General features: G+C 37.2%; 2 protein-coding genes across 2 annotated transcripts in view; one reads left to right on the forward strand and one right to left on the reverse strand.

Moving 5' to 3' along the window:
* Positions 1-26,809, forward strand: part of LOC138335567 (nuclear protein MDM1-like) — a 36,049-nt gene that overhangs the window by 2,678 nt on the left and 6,562 nt on the right. Inside the window, exons 3-13 of the mRNA XM_069284725.1 lie at positions 1,841-2,050; positions 2,583-2,584; positions 3,037-3,420; positions 3,797-3,925; positions 4,985-5,140; positions 5,464-5,488; positions 10,945-11,074; positions 11,755-11,860; positions 12,922-13,172; positions 23,653-23,766; positions 25,107-25,324. Of these exons, the coding sequence (XP_069140826.1) occupies positions 1,841-2,050; positions 2,583-2,584; positions 3,037-3,420; positions 3,797-3,925; positions 4,985-5,140; positions 5,464-5,488; positions 10,945-11,074; positions 11,755-11,860; positions 12,922-13,172; positions 23,653-23,766; positions 25,107-25,324 (1,725 nt within the window). The remainder of the gene's footprint in view (positions 1-1,840; positions 2,051-2,582; positions 2,585-3,036; positions 3,421-3,796; positions 3,926-4,984; positions 5,141-5,463; positions 5,489-10,944; positions 11,075-11,754; positions 11,861-12,921; positions 13,173-23,652; positions 23,767-25,106; positions 25,325-26,809) is intronic.
* LOC138335636 (uncharacterized) lies at positions 13,612-23,094 on the reverse strand. Its single transcript, XM_069284800.1, has 6 exons — positions 22,833-23,094; positions 18,035-19,786; positions 17,633-17,878; positions 16,918-17,468; positions 15,951-16,827; positions 13,612-15,763 (listed from the first exon to the last, which is right to left on the reverse strand). The coding sequence occupies exons 2-6, from the start codon at positions 19,076-19,078 to the stop codon at positions 14,330-14,332; spliced, it is 4,152 nt and encodes a 1,383-aa protein (XP_069140901.1). The 5' UTR covers positions 19,079-19,786; positions 22,833-23,094; the 3' UTR covers positions 13,612-14,329.

Consider the following 26,809-nt stretch of genomic DNA (forward strand, 5'->3'; position numbering starts at 1 on the left):
ATTTAAAACATTTTCGCGGTGTGTATTTAAAAAACATTTTTGTGTCGTTACTTTCGCGACTTCTTATCAAAATTGAATCGCAAGTGAAGATAAGTTGGTTTGCATTATTTAAGGGTTATGACTAGTTAATAGTCTTAGAAATGACAATGCAAGCTTGCATGCTGTATATATACTTGACTTTAACTTTACAGACAAGCTCGGAATACAAAGAGCATTACAAACCAATGCAATCATACAAGAGTGCTTCATTCACACCAAGTGCCCAACAAACTGCACCAGCAGCTGGTCAGAAATCCTCCAAGCTAGGTATTATGTTTGTTTATCATAAACACAGGGACTTGAACGATTCACACAATGATCTATCTAGATTTATTATTACCTAAGGTACATTGACCCAAGGACCTATTTCTTCCTACAGATGCTCTTAAATATCGCTGTTATTGAATTTAACTCATTCACCCCTGAAATTTCATAATGGACTGGTCTAGTCTTTGATTAGAATAGCCTAATGTGTCTTTAGGGGTTAAATGAGTTAAAGGTAACAAAGGTAAACTATGCCGTGATCATTTGTCGTGATCATTTCATGTTATCCATATTCCGTCTTTACATATTACAGAGTTAACTCCCTTGCGGGTAGGTATCCATTGTTACGTCATTATTTTATGAGCGCATTTCACGCCGTTTTCTCCGAAAAGTATGACATTACGCTCGCATACACATGACGTCACAATCAATGCCTACCCGCAAGGACAGATAACTCTGTAATATGCAAATACGGAATAATTCCTTGTGGGTCATAGAACATGTGCCAAGTCCCTGTGTTTTTGATGTTGTGTTGCCATGAATAAAAAACCCTTGTACATGCACTGAGTAGCAATTATTTAACTATATCATAAAATTAATAAGTTAAAATTTTGAGTTATTTTTTTTTTCCCATTCATATTTGGGTTAAAACAGTTGCAAAAAAAAGTTAATTATCAAAATATTAATAGATTGTGTGGGGCAGGTGCTAGTCATAGGCTAGTGTTCTGGCTTTCTTTGTCCACTCAAGCATTCTCGTATGGCAGTGGTGTTCAAGGGATGTTTAGATGAAAAACCCAATTTGCATGCATGTAGGTGTGAGCATGATTCACTGGTATCGTAACTCCATAAAACTTGCATGGCACCTATCCACATGGCATTTACTGTACCATTCAAGTGTCTTTCCTTTGTTTGATGCATGTTTTGATTTGATACATGTAGTAAGGATAAGTAAGTTTATTTTGATTCAAGATTTTAATCTAATTAATAAAGTCCCTTTTACCAAATCTAGACTAAATATTCTTACACATTAATCATTTTATAAAATCAGAAATAATAAAACTGTCAATTAGCTGTAGATCTTAGATTTAAGTTAGCAGAAAATGCAAACATAATATTTATTGTGAGTTTATTCTTCACATAAAATGTAAGATTGATTAATTGGCCCAATGTAAGTTGAAAACTAATATATAGGAAAGTTATCTCTAAAGACTATAAGTACAGTCAAAATGTCTTCAGGTAAAGTCAGGTCAATTTCAGGTGAATTTTTTTCATTTTTTTTTAAAGTGCAAAAAAGTAAATTTAGGTATAAAAGACTCAACCTGAAATTCGCATGAAAATTTTGACCCGAATTCACATAAAAAATTGTGAAAAATTTGTTCACATGAAGATTTTTTCAGGTTAATTGACCTGAAATTGACCTCAATTTCAAGTCAAGATTTTTCCTGCACAAGACCTGAAGATATTTTGCTTGTGTAATTTGGATGTTAGCATCTATGCATATTTGGATTGTACTAATCTAAACGTGTGTACTGTATAGGTGTACCCTCGGAACCACCGATCCAGAGAAAGAAGAGGCTTGATGGGCCTGTCACCAGTCTGAGTACTCACTTCCATCAGGGCATGGAATCGCCAGCAAGCGAGGATTTTGCCCTACTTGGTGCAAACGATAAATTTGTGGAGAATGTAAAATACAAGGCCAAATCTCGTGGAGCTTCTCCTCCCAAACAACAGAAACTTTCTAAGGCAAGTATAATATCTGAGAAGCTATACAGGGCCTCATTATGGTAGAATAAATATGTTGCAGTTATTAGTATCCGTGATAACTTATTCCCCCCCCCCTAAGGCTCATTTCAACTCTTCTTATATCAAAGGTGGAAGAGTTCATTATGAAATTCCAGGGGTGAATGAGGAGTTAATGATAGGTACAGAAGAAACTTTGCCATATTCTAGTTTTTGTTTGAGAAAAGGTGATACTGCATCTTTCAATTTTCAGTTTGGAAAGGTCACTATTTTAACTACAAAGCTATGTAAAAATTAATGAAATGGAAGAATATCTTTAAAAAAAAGAGGGGGGGGGTCAGAATGAAGTGCTGTAAGACTATAGGAAATTTTTTTTGCCTCCCTCCTTGGAGGGCATATAGTGGTCTGATTTCTCTAAACAAAAGTACAGACTTAAGTCAAACTATATAACTTTTCTCCTTAATATGTAAAATTGTACCTTGTGAGAAAAACTTTGACTTAAGTCAGTTTTTAAAGTATTATTGAATTTATTTTTTGAGAAGTCAGGGCCTGGATAGGTAGTGATATATCTTTATTTTCTATAGGCCTACCGCTTTCTTAAGAACAATATTTTCATGAAATTTCTTAACTCTCGAAGTACTAGAATATCAAAATGATATAAACATTTTTAGTACATAATGGTTTTAACCTTTAAACTTTCATTATTTCTGTCTGTACTTTGAAGTTGGGTACAATTATAGGAATCCTGTAATCAATGTTTGTTTGTGTACATTTTTAGTATGTAATGGTTTTAACCTTTAAACTTTCATTATTTCTGTCTGTACTTTGAAGTTGGGTACAATTATAGGAATCCTGTAATCAATGTTTGTTTGTGTACATTTTTAGTATGTAATGGTTTTAACCTTTAAACTTTCATTATTTCTGTCTGTACTTTTGAAGTTGGGTACAATTATAGGAATCCTGTAATCAATGTTTGTTTGTGTACATTTGTAGAAAGAGAAAGAAAACAGACAAGTGGTATCAAAACCTTCTCCAGCTCCTGTGGTAAACACCGAGATGTACCGAAAGTCAACAAAAGAGGATCCCAAACCTACAAAGGCAATAGCAAAACCTAAAAATCAGGAGAGTCCCAAAGTGCCTACACCTATGGCTCCTAGAGAAACAAAGACAATACCACCGCTACAGTTAAAGAGTGAGCTAGAGGCCCCAAAATTATCGGCCAAAAGCCCCGTGAAGGCTAAGAGAAGTGAAATGGACGTTAACAAACAGGAGTCATTGACCAAACTCCCTCTCAAGGATAAAATGATCAATAATATGAATGAGTCTGTACAAACCAACATGGAGAAAGGGATCGCATTATCTGCACCAGAGGCCCCGGTAAATATAATTTTTGATTATACTGTATAACATGAAATATTTGTGTGAACTTAATTAAAGGTTGGAAATTAAGATTATTTACCAATGTATATGATATGATACCAACATTAATATTTTAGTGCATAATATAAAGTAAGGCAATTTAGATAAATTTTTATAATTTCACTTCTCAAAACTGAACCCTCTCTAAACTGGTGGAAATTCTTTGCACCAACCATGATCAGTAAGGGGACTTCCACTGTAAATAAACATTGTGTTCACTAGATTTAGCTAGACACTGTACAGTGATAATGTCAATTTTTTATAAATGTTCTAGATTTCGTTAACATGGCCACAACTAATAAATGTATTCCTCTAAATTATTTGTTCATCCCAGGCTGACTTTGCTCTCAAGTACAAAGCAGGCATCGCTCCACCACGTCCAAAGAGAAAAGTTTCCGAGTACCAGAAATCATTTGACTGGAAAACAGGGGGAAAGGCATCCCCGCTATTAGCAGCTGAACAGGTATGCTGGGGAAAAACCCAGTAAAATAGGATTATGGAGAAAAGTCTTTGATCAATCCAACTTTGTAGTAAATTGTATTTGACCCAATAAACGCCCCTCAACCAGCGTTCGAAATTAACGCCTGTCCGTCTGCCCGTGACCGGTAACTTTATTGTAGGGCTGACAAGTTTTACCATGCAACTGGTCCTTTGACCGGCAACTTTTTGGTCCAGTTCTGATAGAGTACTAAAGATACACTAAACACAAATAGCAGTAGCATTGTATAAAGGTTGAAGATAAAATTGTGCAATACAGATTTTCGTAAAATTCTGGTTTTCAGTCAATTTTGTTGAGAGCGCACGATACTAAAACAGATAGGTGGATATTTTTGTTAGTCAAACTATTACTTTGCAAGTATATAAACTACAAGTATGAATTGTAACTTTGTAAGGACCATTAACTTTTAGTCAGGACCGGTAACTTTTAAGGTCAGCCGGTCCATGGGACCAGCTGGAAAATGTCCTTAAGGGAGAACACTGCCCTTACCCTTTTTGAGGTAGGAGTTTCATTTACCTTGTATTAACTGCAGATTGAAAATATGAAAACTGTGTAAGTTTCAGAACTTGCTCTCTTTTTAAAATGATTTATGGCCTTCTTTAAGCATTTCTTTCATAAAAGGCACACTCCAGATTGTGTTCCATAAAGTACCCCTGTAAAGTCATTTAATATTACGGGGAGAAAATTTAACGATCTCTTAGTTAACACTAATTCATGGAGAGCTGAGAAATGATTGTGTATTGGTGAATATATAACAGGATTAAACAATACAGGTTGTCTTACTTTCTTTCTATTTCATTTGCTGGTATTTTAATTTTGCGTGAATTAATTGACCAAGAATGTAGCGAAATTTAAATCCACTGCAAATAAAATCAACTACATAGCAGGTGTACATTATTCTGTATTTGCACATGATAGAGTTATCTGCCCTTTGGGGTAGATCATGCTTTTTAGAGAAAGCAACATGAATTTCACTCACAAACTAATGATGTCATAGTATTAATGTTTTTGATATAACTACAGGTTGTGTACAACAGTAACCCTGCTGTGGCCCCATTCAATAAAGACGTTGTCCCAAAGAAAAGCGAGTATGACGTTCAGTTCCAAAACTGGAAGATGTCGGAGGTCCCAGATACGCCTATCCAGGCGGCAGGAAAGTCCTCCAAGAAAAGGTCAAAGGTCAGTACCTATAGTGAGTCAAAGGTCAATTTCTTCAATAGTTATTCTGTGTCAGAAATGACTCATCAAATAAAAGTTCAAAGGTTAGTCTTAATTTCGAAAAGGTCAAAGGTCAATATCTATCTATTAAAATTCAAAGGTTATTCCCATTAAAATCAAAGTTCAAAGGTCTGTCTCATTATCAGATTAAAGTTCAAAGATTTATAATAGTCACTGTAAAAAAGGTCAAAGATCAGCAGTATAGATCATTATAGTAGTCATTGTTTGCTCCTTTACTGGGAATTATGAAACACACGTCATGATGGTATTCCTTTTTATTTCAGGTAAAGAGAAGCAAAAGTGCAGGAGGTAAGAATTGAATTGTCTCGTGATGTATAGGTGATAAAAATATTGCCTGTCCACCAATTCCCTTCATCCAGGATTGAGTTTGTCAAAAGAGAGAAATTCCTGTGTATAGACAGGAGACAGGGGAGATAATCAGATGCCTATTATTATCTCCAGTCCTCTGAACAGTCCCCAGGCAGGGGAGATAATTTTTGATGTTTATTGTTCTCTAGCCCTCTGTACAGGGGAGATAATTATTGGTGTTTATTGTTCTCTAGCCCTCTGTACAGGGGAGATAATTATTGGTGCTTATTGTTCTCTAGCCTTCTGTACAGGGGAGATAATTATTGGTGTTTATTGTTCTCTAGCCCTCTGTACAGGGGAGATAATTATTGGTGCTTATTGTTCTCTAGCCCTCTGTACAGGGGAGATAATTATTGGTGTTTATTGTTCTCTAGCCCTCTGTACAGGGGAGATAATTATTGGTGTTTATTGTTCTCTAGCCCTCTGTACAGGGGAGATAATTATTGGTGTTTATTGTTCTCTAGCCCTCTGTACAGGGGAGATAATTATTGGTGTTTATTGTTCTCTAGCCCTCTGTACAGGGGAGATAATTATTGGTGTTTATTGTTCTCTAGCCCTCTGTACAGGGGAGATAATTATTGGTGTTTATTGTTCTCTAGCCCTCTGTACAGGGGAGATAATTATTGGTGCTTATTGTTCTCTAGCCCTCTGTACTGGTTGGCGACATGTTATCGTGAAGAACATATTATCGTGATTTTGATTGGCGGGTTACACTGAATGGGATTTTTAAACGGTTTTGTGTTTAGAAAGATGACACCTACCAAAATTACCAAACAAATATTTTCAATTTAGAAGAAAATTTAATTTTTAACATAAAAATACCAAATTTCAGTAAATTCTTACCTCACAAGTACAACATAAGCCCAGGGGAATGCATGATATCGGCTTTATTTCTAAGATAATAGTCCCGATTTATATATCGTCTGCTTCCATCTGATGACAGACAACAGCGTTCAAAAAAACGAATGTTATAAGGGAGGTAATTCAATCTTAGAAAAGAACGCTTATCTGGGTTCACTCAAGCACTTTTGACCAGACGACAAAATAACAAGGTAGTAAACAATGCCGATTTGATTTGCTATTTTCATTGTTTAAAGAATTAATCACCACCAGAAATCATACAAATATCTTTTATATTTATTCAGAATGCTAATAATTTATACAGACATGTGAGAAATATTTGTCATTTTGCCAGAAATAGATTGGTAATGGCGACCTCTTCATTTCCCCTGTCAGCGTTATCTAACGATTTGACAATGTTATAAACAATACACGTTTTCTCTCGTTTGAAACGCAGTTTTTACATCAATTATTTTTTTCAAAAATAGTTCAAATGTTTATCTTTATGTTGATACCAAATTTATTTATTCCATCACACGTAACTATTTTTAATATTTTTTTGAAAAAAAATCACGATAATATGTTCAGTAAAATGACACGAAAACCTATTTGACCGACTTTTTTCAAAGGGCTGTATTTATTGTATAATATCATATAAATTCACTTAAAGCTTATTTATTTAAAGTGTTGTGGACTAAAGCTTTTTTACAACTCTAAAAATCTAAATTTAAATACAACGTTTAGAAAAAAATCCAGAAAAATCGCTATTTTTTATGGAGGCGTGTGTAATACACGCCTACCATTATGGAATCACTTTGGTTTTCAATGGTCACCGGAACACTATACCTTGGTAATCCTATCGACAGTTTCTGGAACTACGGGAGATAACTTTACACTGTGTATTGTAGCGTACGTTGTGTATTGTACAGCAGTCTATACTAACTGTCAGAGGTTCTTCGTTTATCACATATGTTTCAGTCACATTCATGTTTCAGTCACATTCATGTTTCGGTCACATTATAATTTCCCACTTAATTAATTCAGACTTATTTTCAATGTTACAGTAAGGCATTAATTATTCTCACCGAAAGTGTGTCTCAATATCGATACTTATATACTAGTGAGTACGCTGCATCTGTTAGCCTTACTAACCTACGGCAGACTAACTTACAAACCGCGAATCTAACAGTAATTGCATATAAACTTGTTTGTTAGTAAAAATAATCCAACTGACAATAAATGCCTTTTCAATTACGGGTAAATAATCAAATATTGCTAGGCCTTTCCACTAATATTTTACAAAAATGAACTAGAATTCCCCAAAACTGACGAACATGTCAGCAAGAACAGTCCGTACAAAGGGAGACAACTGTTATAAACTCTGCCGACGCACTACCATGCAGAGTGTTACTATATAAAACTCAGAATAAATTAACCGAGAAAATCACACATGTGTTCACTGCTTCCTGTCATGTTACCGGGGACGCCATCATGGCTTCTGCTGTTGATATCACGGCATATATTTGTAATTGTAAGTGCGATGTCACGATATTTAAATATTACAGGCCTAAAAGGATACAATATGACAATGATTTAGACGATGTTTTATTCAATTTGACCAAACGAAAATCTGACGTTCATGAAGAACGGCGTGGTCCCGTACTATCGCCATTACCTGACGCCGTGTTGGTCCTTGAATGGCTGGCGAATTTACAGCCGTTAGTGTTGATAATTTTGTTAAAAAACTGTTATCAAAACTTCAATAAACCTTTAATATACTTCATTTAAAGTTGATAAGATTATTTTCGTGCATTTTTCAACGACAAATAATGTACTAACATCCTACAATAAACACACTACTCGGAACGATAGAAAGTGAAAGAAGCGGTTAACGGGCGGTGAACCGGCACGGACAAAGCAGAAATAACAGTGTTTTACAGAACAAATATATTGATGGAGCCACGATACAGACGTTAATTAGTTTGTTTACGATATTTCAGGTAATTTGTGCATATATTATTTTTTAAGTTATAAAAAATAGGCAATATTTTGAGTATTTCCAACCGAGAAAATCGCCCATTTTCTGACATGTAAAACGTTTTTTACTAATTTTTGAAGTCCTCATGTCGAATAATATTTGGAAATGATAGCATCACTGTGTAGTTTGATTCATTCTGAAGCAACATTTTTCACAAAACATTTCTCAAAAATAAACATAAAAGTAAATAAATCAAACTTTAAAAAAAGTATTATCAATCCAGACTGAAAACTTCACAAAGTGCCATTGAGATGGTGCATACACTTGACAGATGTTGCAACAATGTTCGATTTGAACATTGTATACTTTCCTCATGGAAGCATGATGATGAAGTCTACTAGTTTGCATGTGGTAAAGGGTTATCTGCTGATGTGTTCACTTGAGAATTGATGTAGATACATGGTATGCTTGAATGTCATATGATTAGTTAAAAGCTTATCCGACTTGAGTCACTTGACCTGTAAATATGTGAAGACAATCACTTGTTTATCTGCAGTTATGTTCACTTGATAGTTGATGTAGATACCTGGTATTACTTGAATATTATATGATAAGTTAAAAATTTTATCTGTCTAAAAGAGTCACTTGATCTGTTAAAAACTGTGAAGACAATATCTTGTTTATTTGCAGATGTTGTATATCCTATACAAATGGATATTCCGTTAAGATATTAATATTCCAATCCAGTTTTAACTTCTGTAAATTAAAATCAGGGGTATCAATGTTTATACCTAATATCCTGAGTTGGGTTAGATGTTTTAATGGAATATCCCCTGAGAGAAAATTATTGGACATTGATTTCAACTTAACCTTACACTGTTAACATTGACAGATTGACACTGGATTTGGCAATATTTGATTGTTGGGTTCATTAATGGCATGGACGGCCTCCAATGTATGATGTGTGTAACATGCACAGACTGTGCTGTATTTGTTGGGTCTTCTTGTATAGTGGAACTCTTACCCTTTCATTGTGCTATATGTATAATGATATCACTGGAACATGCCGCTGAAGACACCAAACACACCTGGTCACATTAAACTGACAATGAGTCAGCCAGTCGTTCTACTGCCAGTATATGCTGAGCTCAGTAGGACCATAACTACCACTTTCATACACTTTGCCCAGATGGTAGAAAGCTCAAACCATGATTGAAATTTAAAACATGTAAAAACCAACACAAACTTTCAAAAGGAATATACATTAGTCTTGCATCATTTTTATTCTATATATCATTATTCATTGTTCATATTTATTTCTCATACAATATTTTCAAGTTCTTTGGAGCATTTATTTTTAACAACCTTATAAGATTAAACATTTCTATTATTTAACCAATTTGCAAATATTTTATCCACATTATCCTATAATAAACAACAGCCATTCTGCGAAAGCACGGAATTTTCAATCTGTTATTTCAATCAATATTGATTGAAAATAACATGAACATGTACTATTACCTCTATTATGATCTATCTTTAATATTTCAATATATCATTACCCTGTCTAGAATCTGAGCTACGCCTCCTTCAGTACTTTCAGTACTTTGATTCACGATAATATGTCGCCAGCCAGTACAGGGGAAAATAATTATTGGTGTTAATTGTTCTCTAGCCCTCAGTACAGGGGAGATAATTATTGGTGCTTATTGTTCTCTAGCCCTCTGTACAGGGGAGATAATTATTGGTGCTTATTGTTCTCTAGCCCTCTGTACAGGGGAGATAATTGTTGATGTTTATTGTTCTCTAGCCTTCTGTACAGGGGAGATAATTGTTGATGTTTATTGTTCTCTAGCCCTCTGTACAGGGGAGATAATTATTGGTGTTTATTGTTCTCTAGCCCTCTGTACAGGGGAGATAATTGTTGATGTTTATTGTTCTCTAGCCTTCTGTACAGGGGAGATAATTGTTGATGTTTATTGTTCTCTAGCCCTCTGTACAGGGGAGATAATTATTGGTGTTTATTGTTCTCTAGCCCTCTGTACAGGGGAAAATAATTATTGGTGTTAATTGTTCCCTAGCCCTCTGTACAGGGGAGATAATTATTGGTGCTTATTGTTCTCTAGCCCTCTGTACAGGGGAGATAATTATTGGTGTTTATTGTTCTCTAGCCCTCTGTACAGGGGAGATAATTGTTGATGTTTATTGTTCTCTAGCCCTCTGTACAGGGGAGATAATTGTTGATGTTTATTGTTCTCTAGCCCTCTGTACAGGGGAGATAATTATTGGTGTTTATTGTTCTCTAGCCCTCTGTACAGGGGAGATAATTGTTGGTGTTTATTGTTCTCTAGCCCTCTGTACAGGGGAGATAATTGTTGCTGTTTATTGTTCTCTAGCCCTCTGTACAGGGGAGATAATTGTTGATGTTTATTGTTCTCTAGCCCTCTGTACAGGGGAGATAATTGTTGATGTTTATTGTTCTCTAGCCCTCTGTACAGGGGAGATAATTATTGGTGTTTATTGTTCTCTAGCCCTCTTTTTAAAGGTACATAATTGCTGATGTTTTTGTTTTTTCTAGCCCTCTCTCCAGACAAGATGGCAGCTGCGGGATCTGGTCCAGTTATAACGTCAGATAACAAACGCCTAACCAAGGAAACTCCAGATGTGGAGGTCAAACGACGCCCACCCATCCCACATGGTCAGCTCAGGTTAGTTGTCATCATGTTGTTGGTTGGTTGTCATCATGTTGTGGGTTGGTTGTCATCATGTTGTGGGTTGGTTGTCATCATGTTGTGGGTTGGTTGTCATCATGTTGTGGGTTGGTTGGTTGTCATGTTGTGGGTTGGTTGTCATCATGTTGTGGGTTGGTTGTCATCATGTTGTGGGTTGGTTGTCATCATGTTGTGGGTTGGTTGTCATGTTGTGGGTTGGTTGCCATCATGTTGTGAGTTAGTTGTCATCATTTTGTAGGTTGGTTGTCATTATGTTGTTGTTTGGTTGTCATCATGTTGTGGGTTGATTGTCATCATGTTGTGGGTTGGTTGTCATCATGTTGTGTGTTGGTTGTCATCATGTTGTGGGTTGGTTGTCATTATGTTGTGGGTTTGTTTTCATCATGTTGTGGGTTAGTTGTCATCATGTTGTGTGTTGGTTGTCATCATGTTGTGAGTTGGTTGTCATTACGTTGTGGGTTGGTTGTCATCAAGTTATGGGTTGGTTGTCATCACGTTGTAATTTCTATAGCAAATTATTATGTTACTTTTCTGTTAAATGTATACGAACTGTTCAAACAAAAATGCTTATGATTAAGTCATATTTAACATCCAAAAATGTTTCTTTATGCATGTATATTTTGCTGTTGTGAGTAATACTAAAGTTTTTTTTGCAGGCGATCACGGAGCGAGTATCGTAATAACTTCAAGGCTCCAGGAAGCTTTGATTATGTAAAGGGAGCATGGAGGGGCGCCAATCCCCCTCATATACACGTACCAGAGGTAAGTCAACCTCCCCTCATATACATGTACCAGAGGTAAGTCTCTCCCCTCATATACATGTACCAGAGGTAAGTCTCTCCCCTCATATACATGTACCAGAGGTAAGTCAACCTCCCCTCATATACATGTACCAGAGGTAAGTCTCTCCCCTCATATACATGTACCAGAGGTAAGTCAACCTCCCCTCATATACATGTACCAGAGGTAAGTCAACCTCCCCTCATATACATGTACCAGAGGTAAGTCATCACTATGATACTAGAACATATTTAGGTTTTCTTTGGTCCTTAGTTGTATATACTTTATTTTGCGGCGAAAGAGCAGATATTTAGACATGCATCCTTATTGAATTTTAACAAAACTTTTTTGTACTTATGTGTCAAGTACTAATGTTATCAAACATTTCAATGGAATAAAGAAGAGAAACTTTTAAGAAAAGCTCAATTATTTTGGCAGATTTAGATCAATTGAAGCCAATTTATTTCTGGGATCGCTGTTTAATTGTACGGTGGTAATGAATGCCACTTAATATCATGTCTGTTAAAGGCCCGTTACCTTTCCGAAACATCTTTTAATTCTTAAAATGGGAATTTAAAACGAGATTGATAATTTTGCTTTATAGTAGCATGATAATTAGCTTACTTTGAATACTGCACTATCATTCTTTTCTAAACAATCAATTCAATATAAATTAAATATTAATTTTCATAGTGTGGGTCGTCTTATGTTTCCTGCCAATGTGTTAATTACAGCCCAATAGTTGACTAACACTGCGTCAGACATCAAAACAGCAAAATGATTCTACATTATTAACAAATATTATGCAGGGAATCTTGCATTTGTTTATGTTGGACCTCATTTTAGACGCCAATTTAAATTTTCTTATATTATCATTGATTTTAAGACACTGTTTAAGAAACACAATTTTTTCTAGCCTGCTTTGACTTTGTTAAACATATGTAAGTCCCACAGATCATACCCCCTTGCATCAGTCGACATGCCTGGCCGCCATATGTATACAATAAATACATAGTGTAATATGTCGGTAATGTCCTTTTCAGCCAGAGGATGAATCGGCCAATGCTGCAGCACCTGCGCTGTCTAACTGGTTCGCTGAGGTGATCGAGCTGAGGAGGAAAGCCCAGGAGTATCGTAAGAGGGCCCAGGGTACCCATTTCTCTCGGGAACACGCTGTCCAGCTGATGGCTCAACAGGCTGGGGCCTGGGACATACAGTCATCAGCACGAAGTGACCACAGCACCCTGTCTGCCTTGTCACTGGAAACAGGGTCAGCAAGAAATGGAGCATCTCGGTAAGTCTCTTATAATATGTATATATTATAACATTATTTTCTCAAAAATGTATTTTCAGTTCTTTTTTCGAATTGTGTGTCCATTGTGTAATGGTTCATTCTGGCCCTGTCAAAGTTTAATCATGACCTCTTGTCTAGGTTGACTTTGGGAGTTGTGTACTTTTCACTAACATTTCTTCTTAATTTTCTGGAGTTAGCTCCCTTAATATTATGAGAAGATTAAGCTTTTGAATTGCATTTACAAGACTGCACATGTGTATAAAACATATTTTACAGTTGTCAGTTGCATAATGGTCGGTTGGCACAAACATCTCAACCTGCCTATAAAGACAACCTGTGTATAGTGACTATTTTTCTATTTCTCCTTCTGTGGTCGTTATAGACAGGTTTGACTCTACTGCTGATATGGTTGTCATAATTATGAGTGTAACTCAGTTAATTTCAGTTCAAATTACTTTTAATATTATATCGACTTTTATAATCTATCACTAAATTTGACACAATAAATATTTAAAACATTTTCACTTGCATACATTTTGCACACACATTGTTCATCAAACACACAAATACTGTGTATACTTAAATACCGTATATGACCCAATAACGGCCAAGGTAACTTGATTAAAAGATTGAGAAAATTGAAGGATCTCTGAAACTTATTTGGGACAAAATGGACCGTTAAAAATGTAGTTACACAAAGTAAGTAAGAAAATAGTATGCAAAAGAAATAAGTTAAAGAAACAATTTGTTGCTTACTTTTAAGCCTGTATTTGATAAAGATTTAGATTCAAGATAAGTCATCTTGAGGCCACTGTAAAACTAAATTCATATGATATACAAGTGTATCATAACAATTTAATACTTCACATTAAGGTTAATGGATAAATATAAAAATGCCATACTAATTGCTTTTTGGTACATTTACATGGTGTAGAGTATCTACCATATTTGCCGTAATTAGCGCCATAAGATTAATGTGTCATGGGTATTGAAAGGGTTGAAACATGACAGACTTTTGTTAGAGGTGTTTTGAGAACAAGTTACAATTTGGTTTCCTTATAAGCACCCCGCTCTGTAATAATTTGTAAGTGCCCTGGGTGCTTATACGGCAAATACGGTAATAATATTGAACATTTAAGAAAAGCACCACTCTGTAATCAATACCTTCTAAAAGGAGTTAACTTTTCTTTGTGGTTTTTCCAAACAAAGATGTTGACCTGTTTATTCTTTCTGTCAATACAGACCAACTGACCAGTGTCTGTCAGGGTTATACCCATAAGGTCAGAGGTCAGAGTTGAACTGACCAATAGGTCAGTGGTCATTTTGTTGTGTCCAGTTGGCGGAGGACACACCACAAGACCGTCACTTGCTACCTGTATAACGAATCCGTCAGAATCTACTGCCAAGCTTCCTAACTCTTGGTCATCCGCATTAGCTACCACACAACTGGACGTTCCAGACTTGGAGTAAACTCGCACTCGGATCTTGTTGTCACACAGTTCATTCACACAAATGTTTTCCGTGTTCGTGACCTGGATATAATGAGGATACTTCAACACTTCTCGTGATCCAAACACACCTAAACTCTTAATAAGTTTTCCGTTAGAGTTATAACAGAGTATTCTCCCCTTTCTCCTATCGGTGACGTAAATATTATCAGATTTGTCAACGGAGACTCCGTACGGTTCATATAAAGGCCTTCCTTCTATTGTGACGGTGGATTTGCCCTTCCAATCTGAAATGACGACCTGGCAGCCTGCTGGTTTGGTGTATACTACGCGTTTGGAAGATAACCAGGCAACGTCTTGTGGTCTGTATTGAGCTATGTCTAGAAGTATGTAAAAAACTCTCTTTGGAATTGTACTAAAGTGGCTAAGATACTCCCCAGTACTGCTATAGATGATTACAAAGCAGCTCTCCGTGTCAGTGACCACGATCTCTCCCGTCGAAGACACACTGAGACACTTTGGACAAAGCAACTGCTCTCCAACTGGACCCACCAGGTCAAAGGTCATAACTGGACCCAAAAGGTCAGCAAATTCATTGATATTAGACTCCTTTTCCCATTCATCTGTTTGGTTATCAGCCATCACATTTGTATAGGTGTAAGACTGAACATAGGCTGTTTGGACATTGATGCCATTCTTAGATTGAACATCAGTCTCTAGGTCATCTACACCAGTCTGAGCTTGGACATCGGTTTCTAGGTCATCAACACCAGTCTGAGACTGGACATCAGTTTCAAGGTCATCAACACCAATCTGAGAATGGACATCAGTTTCTAGGTCATCAACACCAGTCTGAGACTGGACATCAGTTGCAAGGTCGTCTACACCAGTCTGAGCTTGGACATCAGTTTCTAGGTCATCAACACCAGTCTGAGACTGGACATCAGTTTCTAGGTCAACACCAGTCTGAGACTGGACATCAGTTTCTAGGTCGTCTACACCAGTCTGAGAATGGACATCAGTTTCTAGGTCATCAACACCAGTCTGAGACTGGACATCAGTTGCAAGGTCGTCTACACCAATCTGAGACTGGACATCAGTTTCTAGGTGACACAACAACAGTCTGAGACTGGACATCAGTTTCTAGGTCATCAACACCAGTCTGAGACTGGACATCTGTTTCTAGGTGAACAACAACAGTCTGAGACTGGACATCAGTTTCTGAGACTGGACATCATTCAGTCATCACACCAGTCTGAGACTGGACATCAGTTTCTAGGTCATCAAAACCGTCTGAGACTGGACATCAGTCAGTTTCTAGGTCATCAACACCAGTCTGAGACTGGACATCAGTTTCTAGGTCATCAACACCAGTCTGAGACTGGACATCAGTTTCTAGGTCATCAACACCAGTCTGAGACTGGACATCAGTTTCTAGGTCATCAACACCAGTCTGAGACTGGACATCAGTTTCTAGGTCATCAACACCAGTCTGAGACTGGACATCAGTTTCTAGGTCATCAACACCAGTCTGAGACTGGACATCAGTTTCTAGGTCATCAACACCAGTCTGAGACTGGACATCAGTTTCTAGGTCATCAACACCAGTCTGAGACTGGACATCAGTTTCTAGGTCATCAACACCAGTCTGAGACTGGACATCAGTTTCTAGGTCATCAACACCAGTCTGAGACTGGACATCAGTTTCTAGGTCATCAACACCAGTCTGAGACTGGACATCAGTTTCTAGGTCAACACCAGTCTGAGACTGGACATCAGTTTCTAGGTCATCAACACCAGTCTGAGACTGGACATCAGTTTCTAGGTCATCAACACCAGTCTGAGACTGGACATCAGTTTCTAGGTCATCATCACCAGTCTGAGACTGGACATCAGTTTCTAGGTCAACACCAGTCTGAGACTGGACATCAGTTTCTAGGTCATCAACACCAGTCTGAGACTGGACATCAGTTTCTAGGTCATCAACACCAGTCTGAGACTGGACATCAGTTTCTAGGTCATCAACACCAGTCTGAGACTGGACATCAGTTTCTAGGTCATCAACACCAGTCTGAGACTGGACATCAGTTTCTAGGTCATCAACACCAGTCTGAGACTGGACATCAGTTTCTAGGTCATCAACACCAGTCTGAGACTGGACATCAGTTTCTAGGTCATCAACACCAGTCTGAGACTGGACATCGTTTCTAGGTCATCAACACCAGTCTGAGACTGGACATCGTTTCTAGGTCATCAACACCAGTCTGAGACTGGACATCAGTTTCTAGGTCATCAACACCAGTCTGAGACTGGACATCTTTTCTAGGTCATCAACACCAGTCTGAGACTGGACATCTGTTTCTAGGTCATCAACACCTGTCTGAGACTGGACATCAGTTTCTAGGTCATCAACACCAGTCTGAGACTGGACATCAGTTTCTAGGTCATCAACACCAGTCTGAGACTGGACATCAGTTTCTAGGTCATCAACACCAGTCTGAGACTGGACATCTGTTTCTAGGTCATCAACACCAGTCTGAGACTGGACATCTGTTTCTAGGTCATCAACACCAGTCTGAGACTGGACATCAGTTTCTAGGTCATCAACACCAGTCTGAGACTGGACATCAGTTTCTAGGTCATCAACACCAGTCTGAGACTGGACATCAGTTTCTAGGTCATCAACACCAGTCTGAGACTTGACATCAGTTTCTAGGTCATCAACACCAGTCTGAGACTGAACTTCAGTTTCTAGGTCATCAACACCAGTCTGCAACTTGACATCAGTTTCTAGGTCATCAACACCAGTCTGAGACTGGACATCAGTTTCTAGGTCATCAACACCAGTCTGAGACTGACATCAGTTTCTAGGTCATCAACACCAGTCTGAGACTGACATCAGTTTCTAGGTCATCAACACCAGTCTGAGACTGACATCAGTTTCTAGGTCATCAACACCAGTCTGAGACTGGACATCAGTTTCTAGGTCATCAACACCAGTCTGAGACTGACATCAGTTTCTAGGTCATCAACACCAGTCTGAGACTGGACATCAGTTTCTAGGTCAACACCAGTCTGAGACTGGACATCAGTTTCTAGGTCATCAACACCAGTCTGAGACTGGACATCAGTTTCTAGGTCATCAACACCAGTCTGAGACTGGACATCAGTTTCTAGGTCATCAACACCAGTCTGAGTTTGGACATCATTTTCTAGGTCATCAACACCAGTCTGAGACTGGACATTTCTAGGACCAGTCTGAGTGGACATCTTTCTAGGTCATGACATTTCTAGGCAACACCAGTCTGAGACTGGACATCAGTTTCTAGGTCATCAACACCAGTCTGAGACTGGACATCAGTTTCTAGGTCATCAACACCAGTCTGAGACTGGACATCAGTTTCTAGGTCATCATCCAGTCTGAGACTGGACATCAGTTTCTAGGTCATCAACACCAGTCTGAGTTTGGACATCATTTTCTAGGTCATCATCACCAGTCTGAGACTGGACATTAGTTTCTAGGTCATCAACACCAGTCTGAGTTTGGACATCATTTTCTAGGTCATCATCACCAGTCTGAGACTGGACTTCAGTTTCTAGGTCATCAACACCTGTCTGAGACTGGACATCTGTTTCTAGGTCATCAACACCAGTCTGAGACTGGACATCAGTTTCTAGGTCATCAACACCAGTCTGAGTTTGGACATTAGTTTCTAGGTCAACACCAGTCTGAGACTGGACATCATTTTCTAGGTCATCAACACCAGTCTGAGACTGGACATCAGTTTCTAGGTCATCAACACCAGTCTGAGACTGGACATCAGTTTCTAGGTCATCAACACCAGTCTGAGACTGGACATCAGTTTCTAGGTCATCAACACCAGTCTGAGACTGGACATCAGTTTCTAGGTCATCAACACCAGTCTGAGACTGGACATCAGTTTCTAGGTCATCAACACCAGTCTGAGACTGGACATCAGTTTCTAGGTCATCAACACCAGTCTGAGACTGGACATCAGTTTCTAGGTCATCAACACCAGTCTGAGACTGGACATCAGTTTCTAGGTCATCAACACCAGCCTGAGACTGGACATCAGTTTCTAGGTCATCAAAACCTGGAGACTGGATATTAATATTGTTGTCAAGGTCGTTGATGAAATAATCATGCCTTTCTGGGAAAACATTTTCTGAACTGAACCACATGACATTTTCTTTAGTATCAATTTCATATCCTGAGTTAACATTGTTTTCAGTTGTGTTAATTTCAAATTCTGACTCTTTCAAGGTGTCTGTTAAGGCATCAGTCACCGCGTCTGACCAAATGTCATTTGCAAACTCTTCATCTTCGGTGTCGGACGGGGCATCAATTTCCAGGAAATCAGTTTTTGTGTCGGAGTTGACATCAATTCCACTGTCGGAATGAACAATATATTTGACATCACCTGCAGAGGTATCCATTGTCGTGTCTTACAAGCGGGTTTTTTCACTTATAAAAAAATGTCATTATAATACCAGATTGGAATTCTCCATTAAGCCATTCACCCCTGAAATTACATAATGTATTCTTCCACTCTTAGAACTGGTAGAGTCAAATGCATCTTCAAGGGTGGATGATCAGTTTATATATTGACCACATATCACTATTTATAAACGTGTAATCCAAGCGATTACTTGTAGACCAACACTTGAAGTCCTGATGGGTCCTTGTCGCTAGTGTCACTGATGTCATCGTTTGTGGATGTGTTGGTGTATCAGTAACTTCCTGTTGTCTTTACGTACTTTTGTCATGTGACCGGTAACAGTGGAGTCGGTAGGAAGTTGTTTCCTGTTTTTATTTGCTGATATATCTCTTTATCAGTGAGGTTTGTTAGGGAAGAATCTGTTATTTCCTTTAAAATTAGTCATCGCTATCTCCAGGTTAATCTGCTGAACGATGGTCAGTCATGGTCAGATTAACAATGGTCAGTCATGGTCCTTGTGCATCTTGATACATCAAATCCTTTTCTATCTTCCTTCTTTCCCGTTTTAAAGAATATTTCTGCCTTTACAAGTGTCTTAGGTATTTACCTGCTTGTAATGATAGTGCTTGTGTATAACTTTTCTTGGAAGCTGATGTCTCAATATTTTAAGGTGTGTATACATCCCGAAGTTTCATCCATGTATTTTCTGGGGAAAAAAAGAAGAAAATTTGTAGAAAGCAATTTGTGTGAGGGCATCACATTTTCAACTCTGCAAGTGCAAAATTGATAGAGTCAGTTTCTATTGGGACCTTTCCTAATAGAATATCTATGAATTAATCACCATCGACCTTAGATATAATCACATCCGTATTGCAGGGCTCAAATTTTACATTTTTTGTCACTTAATTGCTAAAAATAGCAAGTGGCCTATAATTGTACTTGCTAAAAAAGATAACTTGCAATTAAATATCGGAATTCAAATCACAGTTTTGTTAAATATAAAATCATTCATTTTTGCATGATGATATATGGTGTATGAGTACATTATGTATGTCAACAACATTATTGTAAAAACTGTGTCTTCATATTTTCAATTAGAACAATATTTCACAATCAATATGTCAATTTTACAGTTGTCCATGAAAAAAACTACTTTCTGAAATAATTATGTGCGTATTTTTTTTACTTGCTTTTCTTGTATATCTACTTGCAAAAAGCAAGTAAAACAGCCTGAAATTCGAGCCCTGTATTGATGTAGTCATGTAGTACATAATATTATATTCTGTAGCTTCACTCTGCATTATATAGGGGACCACGGTGGCCGAGTGATTAAGATGTCTTAACATATTACCACAAGTCCTCCACCTCTGGGTTGTGAATTTGAGTCCCATGTGGGGCAGTTGCCAGGCACTGACCGCTGGTTGGTGGTTTTTCTCCACCATCAAACCTGGCACATCCTCACATGACCCTAACTGTTAATTAGGATGTTAAACTAATAAAACCTACACTCTGCACACCTACAGTATTATACCAGTACAAGATTTTTTTCATTTGTGTAAACTTCAAAACTAATAGGATTGGTAGTTAGAATTTTAGCTGTCAACCAGATTTTATTTTATGTTACAACATGTTTATTGAGTTAAAAGTGAAGGGGAAAAAAGAAGAAAAGAACCTAGTGAAAGCTTCGGGGCTACCGTAAGTGAGCTCTACAAAGTTTGGTTAGTTTGATTATTCTTTAAAAGCCGGAGTATCCGAAGAAAAAACCACTGACCAGTGGTCATGCAGTACTGGCAACTTTCCCACATGAAATTCAAACTCATGACCCATAGGTGGAGGGCTTGTGGTAATATGTTCGGACATCTTAACCACTTGGCCATCGTGGCCTCGATTCTACCAAGTGAGGAGTACATGTAGACAATAACATGTTATACATGTAGATATGTTAGGAGAAAAACAGCTGTTACTCATAGTAATAGAGACATGTGTAGTAAAGGACATTTCTCACTGCTTTAAAGATGCTCCATTGCCGACAGGGCATAAACGATACTCATCGTTACAACAATAACAATTAACACAAAAATGCATATAAAATAATTTGTGTTGCTTTTGGTGCATGCATACTCAGTACTTCATTCCATATAGGGCATATAGGAGTATTTTTAGGATGTAGTTGATTAATTTCAATATTTTCATTTTAAAGTAAAATAATCTGAGCTCAAACGTTTCAGTGGTGGTAATGGTGTAAAGTAAGTTACTGTTGTAACTGAAAAAAATATATCAATTCTTCTGCTCCTGTTTTTGATTGAGAAAAATTATCATTTGTCAGTGGTGTAGCATCTTTTATAAATTATGAAGTGATACATAATTATAAACGACACTCATGATTTTTGTTATCCATGGTCAAGTTGTAGTAAATAATATGATGCCAAATGTTATATGTGCAGGGTATTTGAGTAAGAGATGCTTAAGCTAATTATAGTTTTAGTTTGACTACAGTTCGTCTGCAAATTTGTCTGAAACTGATTTTTGATTTTGAATGACCAGTGCAGAAATTAATTTTTTTTTTAATTTCTTTATATTTTGGTTGCCATAGTGACTATGTCACTCTTTTGTAAATTAGCTCATACCTCATAAGTCCTTGGATTAATTTTGTTCAGAGTTGGTAAATAAGTGTCAACGAAATTATAACATTGATGTTCATTATTTGACATAAATGGTTCTGTAACCATTACCATCAAAGTTTCTGATTGGTCAAAATTTAAACATACAAGCTTCCAATTTGTCAAATTTTCAAAATTTCAACCATTAATATAAGTAAATAGCACAGTGTCTGCAATTTCTTATGCCATTCATGGCTTTGAATGATGTTGGTTGGACTGATGAGATACTGATGAGAAATATATTGGTCATAGTTTATACATACGGTAACATTAAATGTCATTGGGTTGTCATGGTTACCAATACGATGTCATACAAATGTAATGGGCATAATTAAAAAAAATGTGTATTGATGGTCGGTGAATATGCTGTTACACTGGAAGATAACGCTTCAATGATCCTATTTTCCAAAATAGAAAATGTAAACAAAAACAATGATGATCATTTTAAAAGCAGAATTACAAGTTAATTAAATTAATATTTGCTAATTTAAAAGAGAAAACAGGTCCACTCAGTCTATGTCATTTTAATCTTACCTATAATGTCTTAACAATCATTCTATTTAAACACAATTAATTGAAAAAGAAACATACATACATGTGGTTGTTCATTGGTAAATATTATTATGTTAAAATGGTACTATAGAAAATAATGTAAAGCTGTATTAATCAAATGGGGATAAATTCTGCTTTATAGAAAATAGACCTATTCAATCCTGTGCCAAAATGTTTAAATGAGGGGCCGCGGTGCATGGCCTAGTGGCAAAGATGTCCTGACATATTACCGCAAGCCCTCTATATCTAGGTTATGAGTTTGAATACCATGTGGTTGGTGGTTTTTCTCCTGCTACTCTTGCTTTCCTCCACCAAAAACCTGGTACATCTTAATTCACACTACCATGGCTGTTAATAGGACGTTCAACTAATATAACCCCAAGCCCTGTTTGAAGGATTTTGTAGTTTTAGGTTAACCAATTAATGATTGAAAATTGATCAGTTGACACTAACTGATTATAGCTGATTTCCACTACTAATTAAAAGACATTGACCTTCTACCTGAATGTCCTGTTCACCTGTCTACATATATTTGCTTACCTGAAGGAGAACTATGATGGTATTTCCACTGATGGTTTTATTAAGTCATCATAGAGAGACCAGGTATTCTCCATACACATACCATCACATCGCTGTCACTCGGTTATATAGCCATTATCAATCAATGATGGCTTTCCTTAGCCCTGACTGTGATACAGAGGAACTGTGTGTATTGGCTGTCTGCCTGGACAATCAATACACAGGTACATCAGGTCATACCTGCATGCTCACTACGTAATTCTTCCAAGGAAACTGACATAATGAATCAGGAATTAATTAAATTCCATAGTCACAGCATCACAAATACATGGATGTGTTTTAACATGTTACCTTTGTAGGTGTACAGTAATTATAGCTACTAGGCTGGTATGGATGTAGATGTACAGTAGATATAGCTACTAGCCAGGTATGACTGTAGATATACAGTGGATATAGCTACTAGACTGATATGACTTGGTCCGTTTTCGTTTATTCGGAACAACCGGTTCGACTGTTTGTAAAAGTCTTTGTTTCAAGTATAAATCCTGACTGACCTGCAGTTTATAATACAGGCCTGTGAGGGCTTTGCCAAGGCTTGTCTGAAAACAATATAAAATCACCAGGTCCGTCTTTAATTAATAAACAAACAACTAGGTCCAACCAGTCAAACCTTATAATCGAAAATCAGTTTTAAATGTACAGTAGATGTAGCTACTAGAAAGGTATGACAATAGGTGTACAGTAGCTATAGCTACTAGCCAGGTACAACTGATGTACATGTATATATATTTTCTGCTGTTTATGTTTTCAGGAATAATCACTTCTTTACTTATTTTTCCAGTCGAGACTCTGCTAGAGCCACAATGGCTTCAGACGAGCAGGTTGAGGAACAAGATCTAGAAAATGAACCTGAGGAAGCGAGGTTAGCCTGGCAAGAGGGGAGAGATGAAGACAGGTAGGGTTTTACACTAATCTTAGTTTAGATTTCCTAAAATGTTTAAATTTCGAAGCAATTTTGTACATATGCCAACTGTTTGTATTCTGAAATTTTAGTGCTCTATGATCAGGACTGTCCTTAAAAAAACATTTTGTTTCATGTACTGACCGCTGGTTGTTGGTTTTCTCCGGGCACTCCGGCTTTCCTCCAACAACAAACCTGTCACATGGTCACATAACCATAGCTGTTAACAGGACGTTCAGCTAATAAAACCAAAATGTCCTTCAAAAGAGTTTTGTTTCGTTTTTCCAAATCCTATCTTAATAGATTGTATGAGAAGGCAATTTTTAATACAACGCGACTAGCGTTTGTATTAATGCTTTCCGGTTTACTATTAATGTGTAGGACTAAGTAGGACTTGCCCTACAATGACATCTAGTGGTGACCTCTTGAACCATTTCATTCATAAACTTCCATTCATAAATTCCCTATTCATTGAATAATATTCCTTTGGACCAATCAGTAGTTATGGGAAGACTGCCTTCTGATTGGTAGAACACACAGAGTGTTATATAATACACAACCCATCTAGGTAAACTGTTGCCTGCTGGTGACTCCTCTGTCCATCTTACATAATCTTTGTTAATGATAATTCAAATTGGACTTACTATCTTAGGCTTATAGACATAAGAGTTTTAAAGTAAACTAATCATTTGCCCTTTTTGTGTACTTTAAAATAATGTTTTTAAATGAATGTTAAACACAGATCTGAGGTAAAGGCAATATAACGTATAAGGCTGCCCTCATATGTGCATGGTTTTACCAAAATAAGTGTATGTGCAACATAAGAAACAAGAGTATATTAAGGATAATATACTCGTTTTAATGAAGACTTTAGTTTTCTTTGTAATTTTCATGTAGGAACTTTAATTCAGAAAAATGTCAAACAAATACATATGTATTTTCTGTGATCAGTTGAATGTTCTTGAAATAATTGATATTAAAGTCTTTATAATATGGTTTATATATTTTGATTTTGGAAATTCATTTGATTTCATTCTATTTTTCTGTTTCTGCTGCGTTGTATTTGCAGTACTTTGATTTATTTTGGAATTTTTTTTTTTTCAACAAATCTTATTTATCTTATTTCTAAGCACAAAATTAGACTATTGTATCAAGGTAATGTCAGTGGAATGCAGCACTTTCTGAATCATGAAGATGTTTTCTTTTGACATGTTTCTAGTCTTAATATGCAAGATTTTGAAGGATCAGTGAGGGAAGGGGAATAATAATTCTATTTTGTTCCAGCGTGTTTAGAGAAGATGAATTTATGTTTTAATCAATGATGTTGTTTTAAGTGTTATAGCCCCCAGTACCAGTACGATCGAGGAAACAGAAGGAGGACGAGTTCCAACTCCAAAATGGCAGCCGAAGTCAAAGGTCCGCTCTGGTACTCGGCACCATCTCGACCTCACAACTCCTGCTGTGGGTGGAGCCATCCTAACCTCACCACCACAGAGGTCTCGCCCCAGGGGCAAGAAGTCCGTCTCTAAATCTCAACCTATAGCTCTTCAAGGTGAAATTTCATTTAATGTGAAATTAGGTCGCCAGAGACGAAGTCTCAAATGAATCTATTCTAATCGCCTTTTGTCCGCCGTTGTGCCTCATCCATCGTGAGTTCATAAACAATTTACATTTTCGACTTCTTCTCAAAAACCGCTGACGCAATTTCTATGAAACTTTGCAGAAACCTTCTAAGTCATAAGGCAAATGAAAATTGTGAATTATATGACCCCCATCCCCCAGGGTGCTGTGAGAGGGGCCAAAAGGGGTAAAATTGACTAAACTTTCAAAAATCTACTCACAGATGTGGTAGAATCAAATACTCTTCATAGATAAAAAGGTCTCAAGGCCTTCTAAAAAATTGTGAATTATATGACCTTGGGGTCTGCGGTTTCCCCCTGGGGAGGGGGTTAAGTTTACTATTGATAAGTTTATATAGTGAAAACACATTTTGTAGCATTATTTGGTCATTTACAATAGGAAATTAGTCAAATGTTGTCAGAATTATCCCTATGCGATGGGAATTGAATCCTATTAACAGATTTTCCATGACTGACCCCCAGGGGCCTTAGGGGTAGGGCCAAAAGGGGTCAAATAGACTAAAATTTGAAAATCTTCTTCTGAAATTCTGGAACTGGTAGAATCAAATACTCTTCATAGATGGAAAGGTCTTAAGGTCCTTTACAAAAATTGTGAATTATATGACCCTGGGGTCTCATGTTTTATTTTGTTTTTTCATAGGAAATTAGTCACACTAGGTTAGAATTATTAGCCTGAGATAGCGTTTTAACATTATATCCATATTGGTCCTGGCCGACCCCCTGGGGCCAGAGGGGAGGGGCCAAAAGGGGTCAAATTGGCTAACTTTTCAAAAATCTTTCTTCTGAATTCACAGATTCGATGGAACCAAATTCTCTTCATAGATTGAAAGGTCTTAAGACCCTTTACAAAACGTGTGAATTTCATGGCCCTGTGATCTCAGATTTTCCCTTGGGGAGGAAGTCGAATTGACTATAATAGTTTATATAACAAAAACACCTTTATGAACATTATTTGCTTACTTTTAATAGGAAATTAGTCACACTGGGTTAGAATTATTAGCCTGAGATAGCGTTTTAACATCATATCCATATTGGTCCTGGCTGACCCCAGGGACCAGAGGGGCGGGGCCAAAATGGCTAAAATTTCAAAAATCTTCTTCTGAATTCTTTTGATGGAGCCGCGGTGGCCTAGTGGTTAAGATGTCCCGACATATTACCACAAACCCTCCACCTCCGGGTCGCGAGTTTGAATCCCATGTGGGGCAGTTGCCAGGTACTGACAGCTGGTCGGTGGTCTTTCTCTGGGTTCTCTGGCTTTCTTCCACCAACAAACCTGGCACAACCTTAAATGACCCTGGCTGTTAATAGGACGTTAAACTAATAAATCATTTCTGAATTCGCAGGTTTGATGGAACCAAATAATCTTCATTGATTAAAAAGTGAAAAATAAAATCATT

This window comes from Argopecten irradians, chromosome 11, assembly GCF_041381155.1.
Source record: "Argopecten irradians isolate NY chromosome 11, Ai_NY, whole genome shotgun sequence".
NCBI classification, from domain to species: domain Eukaryota; kingdom Metazoa; phylum Mollusca; class Bivalvia; order Pectinida; family Pectinidae; genus Argopecten; species Argopecten irradians.